Here is an 11947-nt window from a genome sequence, read left to right as displayed (position 1 = left end):
TTTAGAAGGTCCTAAATCCTGAAGAGGAAACTCAAAGACTTTGGCCTCCTAATGAGAATAGCAATAGCAATAGCAGTAGACTTATATACCGCTTCATAGGGCTTTCAGCCCTCTCTAAGCGGTTTACAGAGAGTCAGCATATTGGCCCCCAACAATCTGGGTCCTCATTTTACCCACCTCGGAAGGATGGAAGGCTGAGTCAACCCTGAGCCGGTGGGATTTGAACCGCTGAACTGCTGATCTAGCAGTAGCTTGCAGTGCTGCATTTAACCACTGCGCCACCTTGGCTCATAAGGAAGGAAGGACTCCCTGGAGAAGAGCCTCATGCTGGGAACGATGGAGGGCAAAAGAAGAAGAGGACGACAGAGAATTAGGAGGCTGGATGGAGTCACTGAAGCAGCAGGCGTGAGCTTAAATGGACTCCAGAGGATGGCAGAGGACAGGTAGGCCTGGAGGAACATTGTCCATGGGGTCGCGATGGGTCAGACACAACTTCGCAACTAACAACAACAAAAGAGTCGAGCTTTCTAGCAGCTCCAATCAGCCAAAAGGTTCTCTTAAAACTTCCCAAACAGTGAATTCTTGCCGTGTGAATTTCTTCCCGCCTGGTTGAAAACGGGACCACTGTGAGGATCCTCCGAAGAAGAAGGATTTTTACACGGGACAACCTCTGAGCTGGCTGCGATCTGAAGTCTTACGAGATCTGCTTGCGGTGAGTCAGGGGTGGGAGTGTGACTTCTCCACCGAGGGCAGCTCTCCATCCACAGTCACCAGACTAACCAAGAGTGGAAACTCCCCCACAGATTCAATGGTTGCCCTCTTAGAGGACTTGACATCCAATAAAGTCTCGTAGGTCAAGTTCTGAAGCCAGAACTCCTGGTTAAATGGGGATTCGGGCTGCCTTTGGGCCAGATCCCAGCAACTGGACCAGATGCATGGAGGGGCACTCCAGGTGTCGCCTGATCCTTGGCTGCTTTTGATCACCAACACCCGGGAGTATTCCACCTCACTCCAAGCGGCCAGGGATTTCTGGAGCTGCTGGCTTTCGGCTTCCCGTGACACCGTCCCATTTTTGCTCACGGGGACGATCTTCTGCAAAGCCTTGGGAGACTCCCCCGGCCATGGCGGCTTTCCGAGGAAGAGTTCCGGATCCTCAGGTTGAGAAGGAAACACCTGGATGAGGTCACTGATGGTCACTCCAAGGTAAGCCTGGCTCCATTTCTCATTGCCATGAGAAGTGAAGTCCTAACGGGTGGAGATTGGGGAGGAGAGGAGGGCAGGGCAGGGGAGAAGAAGAGAGGGAAAAGAGAGGAGGGGAGGGGGGAGAAGAGGAAGGAAGGGGAGGGGAGAGAAGAAAAGAGGAGGGGAGAGGAGGGCAGGAGGGGAGGGATGTGATGGGAGGAGAGGAAGGAAGGGGAGGGGAAGAGGGGAAGGAAGAAAAGAGGTGAGAAGGGGAGGGATGGGATGGGAGGAGGGCAGGGGAAGGGATGGGATGTGAGGGGAAGGGATGGGATGGGATGGGAGAAGGGGAAAGGAAGAGGGAAGGGGAGAGAAGGGGAGAGAAGAGGAGAGAAAGGGAGAGGGGAAGGGGAGGGGAAGATGGGAGGGGAGAGAAGGGGAGGGGATGGAAGAAGGGGAGTGCAGGAGAGAGGTGGGGAGTGGAGGAGGGGAGAGAAGAAAAGAGGAGAGAAGGAGAGAGGAGGGGAGGGGGAAGGGATGGGAGAAGGGGAGGGGAGAGGTGGGGAGGGGAGGAGGGGAGAGAAGAAAAGAGGAGAGGAGAGAGGAGGGATGGGATGGGATGGGAGGAGGGCAGGGGAGAGGTGAGGGGAAGGGATGGGATGTGATGGGAGAAGGGGAAAGGAAGAGGGAAGGGGAGAGAAGAGAGAATAGGAGAGGGGAAGACGGGAGGGGAGAGAGGGGATGGAAGAAGAGGAGTGCAGGAGAGAGGTGGGGAGGGGAGGGTAGAGAAGAAAAGAGGAGATAAGGGGAGAGGAGGGGAGGGGAGAGAAGAAAAAAGAAGGGGAGGGGGAAGGGATGGGATGTGATGGGAGAAGGGGAGAGGAAGAGGGAAGGGGAGTGAAGAGGAGGGAAAGGGAGAGGGGAAAGGGAGGGGAAGACGGGAGGGGAGAGAAGGAGAGATGAGGAGGAAGGGATGGGAGAAGGGGAGGGGAGAGGTGGGGAGGAGGGGAGGAGAGAGAAGAAAAGAGAAGGGGAGGGGGGGAAGGGATGGAATGGGAGAAGGGGAGGGCAGGGGAGAAGTGAGAACAGGAGAGAAGAGATCGTATTTAAGGTGGATGTACAGGTAGTCCCACAATTGAGCCCAAAATTTCTGTTGTTAAGTGAGACATTTGTTAAGTGAGTTTGGCCCCATTTGACAACTTTTCCTGCCCCAGTTGTCAAGTGAATCCCTGCAGTTCATACATTAGTTACACGGTTGTAAAGTTGTAAAGATGCCCAGGGGAATCACAGGAGCTGGGACATGGCAGCCGTCATAAATACGAGCCAGTTGCTAAGCATCCAAAGGCAAATCACGCGACCATGGGAACGCTGCACGTCGTAAGTGTGAAAAACGGACAGGTCAGTTTCAGTGACATTGTAACTTTGAACAGTCACTAAATGGACTGTTGTAAGTCGAGGACAACCTGTATCTGCACCAACAATGAAAACAACTAGTCCTCAACTTACGACCACAATTGAGCCCAACATTTCTGCTGCTAAGCAAGACAATTGTTAAGAGAGCTTTGCCCCAATTTACGACCTTTATTGCCACATCTGTTAAGCGGATCATTGCAGTTATTAAGTCAGTAACATGGTTGTTGAGTGAACCTGGCTTCCCCTGAACTTCGCTTGTAAGGCCGCAAAAGCTGATTGCAGGTAGTCCTCAACTTACAACAGCTCGTTGAGTGCCTGTCCAAAATTACAACGGCCCTGTACAAAGAGAGTGATGACCATTTTTCATACTTACGACCTTTGCAGCACCTCCAGTCATGTGATCAAAATTCAGTCACTCGGCAACTGACTCACATTTATGACGAGCCGATAGACAGATGATGGAAGTAGTGATCTTCCTCCCATAATTGGGGCTTACCAGGGGTTGTAAAAAATCTAATAGATACCTTTCACCCTGGCTTCGCTGATAACGGATAAGAGCCTGTGGCCTAATGGCTAAGAAGTTTGCCTAGGATGTAATATAGCCCAGGTTCAAATCCCAGTAAGGGTATGGCTAGCTGATGAGAGCTAAATAGCTTGAAATAGATCTATACTAGTCTCCCTTTATTTATTTATCAGCACAAATAAAAAAACACAAATATAACAAAGGCAACAGTAAAAATATTGGGTTTCTGTCGAGATGGACTCTTGTGACGAGCCGATAGACACATGATGGAAGCAGTTAGCTTCCTCCCATAATTGGGGCTTACCAGGGGTTGTAAAAAATCTAATATATATATATATATTATACACATACACACACACACACACACACACACACACACACACACACATATATATATATATGTGTGTGTATGTGTATGTGTATGTGTATGATGTATATGTATATGATGTATATGTATATGTATATGTATATGTCATCTTCAGGCTTCCAGCAATTGCTCCTGGAAGCATGAAGCCTGAAGATGACAAATGAGACTTCATCGAAACGTCGCCAAGACACCTCCAATTTTACGCGGGAGAAAACCCGAATAACCAAAGACCTACATACTAACACCCGCGAAAACCTCAGAAAACAAATATATATATACACACACATATATATACATACATACATACATACATACATACGTATGTATATATGTGTATATATATATATACATACACACAGATACACATACATATATACATTTACATTTACATACACATACATATACATATACATACACATACACACACACATACAAATATACATATACATATACATATACATACATATATACATACATATATACATACATATATACATATATATATATACATATATACATACACACACACACGGCCGGTGAGCTGTTGATGGACTTTAACAGCAATGAACACTATTGTCCTGGAGGTGGGGTGGGGTGGGGGCGTGTTCATGAGAAGAGGAGGGGGCAGCTTTGGGAAAAGGCTCATAGAAGGAAATAGCACACAGGTGGCTACTGATTGGCCCCTCCCAGAGAGCTTATAGGTGGGGCGACAGGAGTGCCAGCTGAGGAATTCTGGGAGTTGAAGTCCACAAATGATGCCTGAGGCATTCTGGGAATTGAAGTCTACCCATCTTAAAATTGCATCCCAGGTTGTCTTTTTGAGGCTCACTTACCAGGCACATGTTCTGTGGTATCCAAGTAGCCAAATTGCTTTTTCTTGGATCTGGAATCTGTGGCCATAGATACTTCCGAAGTCTGAAAATCAAACAGGGAAAAACCACATCCTGTAAATAATAAGAACTCAGCAATCCTTTTGCGTTTTGTAAAAACAGCAAGAAGCTCTTAATTATCCATTTGGAAAAGGGAAACAAGATGAATTCCAAAAGAATCAAGATGATAATTTTGAGAAACCAGGATACAGCAGTGTATCAATGCCTTAAGAGCCAAGGTGGCGCAGTGGTTAAATGCAGCACTGCAGGCTACTGCTAGATCAGCAGGTCAGCGGTTCAAATCTCACCGGCTCAGGGTTGACTCAGCCTTCCATCCTTCCGAGGTGGGTAAAATGAGGACCCAGATTGTTGGGGGCAATATGCTGACTCTCTGTAAACCGCTTAGAGAGGCCTGAAAGGCCTATGAAGCGGTATATAAGTCTACTGCTATTGCTATTGCTATTGCTATTAATCTTTCTTCTACAGGTAGTCCTGGACTTACGACCGCTTGCTTAGCAAAGGTTCAAGGTGATTATAGACCTTAAAAAGGCTATTTGGTTATGATATCTGCCCCCCCACCTCACAGTCATGTGATTGGATTTTGGGTGCTTAATTTGCATTTACAGCTGTTTGCAGCATCTCAGACACGTGATTTCAATTTACAATATTTGCTGGAAAGAGGTGTTTACGTTGAGTTTCTGCCCAAAAACACCCCCTAGCAAACAAGGGTCTTGTTAATTTGCTTTGTGACTGTCGCGTTCGCTTAATGACTGACTCACAAAAGGTTATAAAATCGGGCGTGGTCACATCAGAGGTGGTATTCAGCAGGTTCTGACCAGTTCTGGAGAACCGGTAGCGGAAATTTTGAGTAGTTTGGAGAACCGGTAAATACCACCTCTGGGTGGCCCCACCCCCATCTATTCTCTGCCTCCCGAATCCCAGCTGATCGGGAGGAAAAGGGGATTTTACAGCAACCTTTCCCTGGAGTGGGGAGGGAATGGAAATTTTACAGAATCCTTCCCTTGCCACGCCCACCAAGACAGAACTGGTAGTAAATATTTTTGAATCCCACCACTGGGTCACATGGTGACCCTTCACGACCACAATGGCTCAATAATGGTCATAAATTGAGGGCTATATATAGATTTTTAATTCCTTCTAATATAAGCATTGATGACACATTGCATCATCATTGGGGTCCATATTTACAATTAAACTCTTTTCTCTGTGTGTTTAGCATGCTTATTAAAAATAAAAGCCAACACAGTTGGCTGCATAAACAGAGGGATAGAATCAAGATCACGTGAAGGGTTAATACCACTTTATAAGGCCTTGGTAAGGCCACACTTGGAATACGGCATTCAGTTTTGGTCTCCATGATGTAGAAAAGATGTGGAGACTCTGGAAAGAGTGCAGAGAAGAGCAACAAAGAGGATTAGGGGACTGGAGACTAAAACATATGAAGAACAGTTGCAGGAATATATCTAGTTTGATCAAAAGAAGGACTAGGGGAGACATGAAAGCAGTCTTCCAATATCTCAGGGTTGCCACAAAGAAGAGGGAGTCAAACTATTCTCCAAGGCACCTGAGGGTAGATTGGATTGCAACTCTCACCTTCCCCAGGTGGATGAGGGAAATTGGAGTTAAGCTTTGAGTAGAAATGGGCTTGTTATTTGTAATCCTCAATTTACAACCAATCATTTAGTCCTCAACTTACAACCATTCATTTAGTGACCGTTCCAAGTTGCAACAGCACTGAAAAAGTGGCTTATGACTGGTTTTCACACTCACGACCATATCCGTGATCATGTGTTCAAAATTTAGCAATAGCAATAGCAATAGCAGTTAGATGTATATACCGCTTCATAGGGCTTTCAGCCCTCTCTAAGCGGTTTACAGAGTCAGCATATTGCCCCCAACAACAATCCGGGTCCTCATTTTACCCACCTCGGAAGGATGGGAGGCTGAGTCAACCCTGAGCCAGTGAGATTTGAACCGCCGAACTGCAGATAACAGTCAGCTGAAGTGGCCTGCAGTACTGCACTCTAACCACTGCGCCACCTCGGCTCTTTTAATTCGGATGCTCGGCAAGAGGCATGTATTTACAACTGTTGCAGCATCCAGGGTGTCCTGGGATTTTGCAATCTTCTGATATGTAAAACTCAGTGGGGAAGCCAGATTCACTTAACAACCGGATTACTAACTGAACGAGTACAGCGATTCATTGAACAACTGTGGCAAGAAAAGTTGTACAATGGGTCAAAATTCGCTCAAGAGCTATCTCGCTTAGCGACAGAAATTTTGGGCTCAATTGCGGTCGTAAGTCGAGGACCAGCTGTATGCTTCCCATCAGCGCGTCCTTTGATTTTAGCTAACAGAAACATGAACGCCTGATAAGATTTATAAAAAAAAATGTCCTTTTTATAATCTGTTCCTGTTTTAAAATCGTTTCCTTGTGCTTGCTGGGGTGTCCAAGATCTCCTGCAGAAATTCATTAACAGTTTATAATGATTTTCGGGCCAATTTTCTCTTCCTTTTGTTTTTCATCTCTCTCCCCCTTCCCATTTTCTGAGGACCTTTTAACCCTGTTGCCTAGATTTTCAGCTTTTATCCAACTCCCCCCTTCCAAATAATGATTTTGTACTATTTTTGGAACTATTAAGAAACACACATGCGTCAATAGTCTTTGTACACAGATTTAAATCATTCCCAACCCTTCACTCTAATCTTAAAAAGAGCTGAAATCATTGTCTATCCTATCCTTGGGATGTTAAGCTTTCTGCTCTGGAGGAAGGGGGCTTGAAATATCACCCCAATTTTTTAAAAGGTACATATATAGGTTTCAAGTGCGTTTTGTCCTAATATATTTTTGTTACACATTTGTGCCGGTTCCCAATTCCTGAATCCTAAAAGGAACCCAGTGCAAAATCTGCACAGATGAATTCTAGCACACTACAGAAGTTTCCTTTGGTAGCTCCATCCACAAAGTGACAGACCCCTCCTCAGAACCCAATAAGCCCCACCCCTGACTCCTCCCTTTCTCCTGTTAAAGATCTACTTGGTGGATAGATGATGATATAGAGATTATAGATAGAGACAGAGAGATAGGTAGGTAGGGTAGGTAGGTAGGTGGGTGGGTGGGTGGATGGATGGATGGATGGATGGATGGATGATATAGAAGATAGATATACAAATGATAAATAGATGCATGATAGATAATAGAAAAATGATATATGATATCATATGAAAGATGATGGCTACATGAGAAAGATAGACATGGCATATATATATATATATATATATATATATATATATATATATATATATATGTATGTATGTATGTATGTATGTATGTATGTAGGTAGGTAGGTAGGTAGGTAGGTAGGTAGGTAGGTAGGTAGGTAGGCAGGCAGGCAGGCAGGCAGGCAGGCAGGCAGGCAGGCAGGCAGGCAGGCAGGCAGGCAGGCAGGCAGGCAGGCAGGCAGGCGAGCAGACATATATGCAGACAGAGGCAGGCAGACAGACAGATAGATGAGAGAGAGAGAAATGATAGAAATGGATGGATGGATGGATGGATGGATGGATAGATGGGCAGGCAGACAGACAGAGAAAGAGGCAGGCAGATAGGCAGGCACACAGACAGATGAGAGAAAGAGAGAGATGATAGAGATAGATAGATAGATAGATAGATAGATAGATAGATAGATAGATAGATAGATAGATAGATGTAGAAGATAGATATACAAGTGATAAATAGATGCATGATAGATAATAGAAAAAGGATATATGATAACATATGATAGATGATGGCTACATGAGAGAGAGACATAGATAGAAAAATAGATAGAGAGATAGAGAGATAGATAGATAGATAGATAGATAGATAGATAGATAGATAGATAGATAGATAGATAGATAGATAGGCAGGCAGGCAGGCAGGCAGGCAGGCAGGCAGGCAGGCAGGCAGGCAGGCAGGCAGGCAGGCAGGCAAGCAGACATATATGCAGACAGAGGCAGGCAGACAGACAGATAGATGAGAGAGAGAGAGAGATGATAGAAATAGATGGATGGATGGATAGATGGGCAGGCAGACAGACAGACAGAGAAAGAGGCAGGCAGATAGGCAGGCACACAGACAGATGAGAGAGAGATGATAGAGATAGATAGATAGATAGATAGATAGATAGATAGATAGATAGATAGATAGATAGATAGATAGATAGATAGATAGATAGATGTAGAAGATAGATATACAAGTGATAAATAGATGCATGATAGATAATAGAAAAAGGATATATGATAACATATGATAGATGATGGCTACATGAGAGAGAGACATAGATAGAAAAATAGATAGAGAGATAGAGAGATAGAGAGATAGAGAGATAGAGAGATAGAGAGATAGAGAGATAGAGAGATAGATAGATAGATAGATAGATAGATAGATAGATAGATAGATAGATAGATAGATAGATAGATAGATAGATAGATAGATAGATAGGCAGGCAGGCAGGCAGGCAGGCAGGCAGGCAGGCAGGCAGGCAGGCAGGCAGGCAGGCAGGCAGGCAAGCAGACATATATGCAGACAGAGGCAGGCAGACAGACAGATAGATGAGAGAGAGAGAGAGATGATAGAAAATAGATGGATGGATGGATAGATGGGCAGGCAGACAGACAGACAGAGAAAGAGGCAGGCAGATAGGCAGGCACACAGACAGATGAGAGAGAGATGATAGAGATAGATAGATAGATAGATAGATAGATAGATAGATAGATAGATAGATAGATAGATAGATAGATAGATAGATAGATGTAGAAGATAGATATACAAGTGATAAATAGATGCATGATAGATAATAGAAAAAGGATATATGATAACATATGATAGATGATGGCTACATGAGAGAGAGACATAGATAGAAAAATAGATAGAGAGATAGAGAGATAGAGAGATAGAGAGATAGAGAGATAGAGAGATAGAGAGATAGATAGATAGATAGATAGATAGATAGATAGATAGATAGATAGATAGGCAGGCAGGCAGGCAGGCAGGCAGGCAGGCAGGCAGGCAGGCAGGCAGGCAGGCAGGCAGGCAAGCAGACATATATGCAGACAGAGGCAGGCAGACAGACAGATAGATGAGAGAGAGAGAGAGATGATAGAAATAGATGGATGGATGGATAGATGGGCAGGCAGACAGACAGACAGAGAAAGAGGCAGGCAGATAGGCAGGCACACAGACAGATGAGAGAGAGATGATAGAGATAGATAGATAGATAGATAGATAGATAGATAGATAGATAGATAGATAGATAGATAGATAGATAGATAGATAGATGATAGATAGATAGATAGATAGATAGATATAGATAGATAGATATGGATGGGCGGGCAGGCAGGCAGAGGGAATGACAATGATAAAGTGAAAACACTGTACTTATTGACATACAATTGATGTCTGGAAATGCAGACCAGAGTTCCCGCAAGGAGAACGATGAACCCTATGCAAAAAACTGAGATCAGGATTTCAACTTCCCCGTAGTCTGGATTAAAAGAGAAAAGAAGGTTTAGGCAAAAGAGAATTTCAACAACCCCCATTAAAAAAAAAAGATATAGGTTTTCATTTACACAACACACTCAAACCAGGGTAAAATAGAGATGGTTGGATTCTGGACTCAGCACGCTGTGTGAACAGGTCCACTGTTAAGCCATCATTGGGTTGCAGACGTTGGATGTTTGACAATTCAGGTTTGTTTATCTGGCTTGGGGTAAAACGTTTTGTGTGAATGTCACCAAGCTGGAGGATGCAGAATGGCCAGAAAAATTGATTCTGGTTCATTCTTAGATTTCCATTTTGTGCAGTGTTTCCCAATCTTGGCAACATTAAGATATATGGACTCCAACTCCCAGAATTCATCTGTCTGTGTGTCATCTGTCTGTCTGTCTATCTCCATCCATCCATCCATCCATCCATCCATCCATCCATCCATCCATCCATCCATCTTATCTTATTTATCTGTCATCTATAACTGACTGACTGCCTATCTCTCTATCCATCCATCCATCCATATCTATCTATCTGTCTGTCTGTCTGTCCGTCCATCTGTCATCTATATCTACCTGCCTGCCTATCTCTCTATCCATCCATCCATCCATCCATCCATCTAACCAACCAACCATCCATCCATCCATCTTATCTTATTTATCTGTCATCTATAACTGACTGACTGCCTATCTCTCTATCCATCCATCCATCCATATCTGTCTATCTGTCTGTCTGTCTGTCCGTCCATCTGTCATCTATATCTACCTGCCTGCCTATCTCTCTATCCATCCATCCATCCATCCATCCATCTAACCAACCAACCATCCATCCTCCATCCATCTTATTTATCTGTCATCTATAACTGACTGACTGCCTATCTCTCCATCCATCCATCCATCTGTCCATCCGTCCGTCTGTCTGTCATCTATATCTGCCTGCCTGCCTATCTCTCTATCCATCCATATCTATCTATCTATCTATCTATCTATCTATCTATCTATCTATCTATCTATCTATCTATCTATCATCTATCCATCTAATCATCCATCCTTCCATCCATCCATCCATCCATCCATCCATCCATCCATCCATCCATCTAACCAACCATCCATCCATCCATCCATCCATCCATCCATCCATCCATCCATCCATCCATCCATCCATCTAACCAACCAACCATCCATCCTCCATCCATCTTATCTATCTGTCATCTATAACTGACTGACTGCCTATCTCTCCGTCCATCCATCCATCTGTCCGTCCGTCTGTCATCTATATCTGCCTGCCTGCCTATCTCTCTATCCATCCATCCATATCTATCTATCTATCTATCTATCTATCTATCTATCTATCTATCTATCTATCTATCTATCTATCTATCATCTATCCATCTAATCATCCATCCATCTAATCATCCATCCATCTATCCTATCTATCTGCCATCTATAACTGACTGACTGCCTATCTCTCCGTCCATCCATCCATCTATCTTATCTATCTGCCATCTATAACTGACTGACTGCCTATCTCTCCGTCCATCCATCCATCTGTCCATCTGTCTGTCTATCTATATCTGCCTGCCTGCCTATCTCTCCATCCATCCATCCATCCATCCATCCATCCATCCATCCATCCATCCATATCTATCTATCTATCTATCTATCTATCTATCTATCTATCTATCTATCTATCTATCTATCATCTATCTATCCATCTATCCATCTAACCAACCACCCATCCATCGATCCATCGATCCATCCATCCATCCATCCATCGATCCATCCATCCATCTATCTTATCTATCTGTCATCTATAACTGCCTGCCTATCACTCTCTCCATCCATCCACCCACCCACCTATCTATCTATCATTTATCTATCTATCTGTAATCTATGTCTGCCTGCCTGTCTATATCTACCTACCTACCTACCTACCTTCTAATCTAATCTAATCTAATCTCTTCTAATCTAATCTAATCTAATCTAATCTAATCTAATCTAATCTAATCTAATCTAATCTAATCTAATCTAATCTAATCTAAATCTAATCTA

At 44.0% G+C, this 11947-nt stretch overlaps 1 protein-coding gene across 1 annotated transcript in view; it reads right to left on the bottom strand.

Moving 5' to 3' along the window:
* Positions 1-439: 439 nt before the first annotated feature.
* LOC148049854 (granulocyte colony-stimulating factor receptor-like) overlaps positions 440-11947 on the bottom strand; it is a 58099-nt gene continuing 46591 nt past the window's right edge. The window contains exons 13-15 of the mRNA XM_087703292.1: positions 9801-9894; positions 4316-4397; positions 440-1245 (exon numbers count right to left, since the gene is read on the bottom strand). Of these exons, the coding sequence (XP_087559418.1) occupies positions 718-1245; positions 4316-4397; positions 9801-9894 (704 nt within the window). The 3' untranslated portion in view covers positions 440-717. The remainder of the gene's footprint in view (positions 1246-4315; positions 4398-9800; positions 9895-11947) is intronic.

The sequence above is a fragment of the Thamnophis sirtalis genome, unplaced genomic scaffold, assembly GCF_051295495.1.
Source record: "Thamnophis sirtalis isolate CommonGarterSnake01/CBP01778 unplaced genomic scaffold, rThaSir2_p1.2 scaffold_1, whole genome shotgun sequence".
Taxonomy (NCBI): domain Eukaryota; kingdom Metazoa; phylum Chordata; class Lepidosauria; order Squamata; family Natricidae; genus Thamnophis; species Thamnophis sirtalis.
The sequence above is the reverse complement of the archived record's forward strand: the minus strand, read 5'-3'. Positions and strand labels throughout refer to the sequence as shown.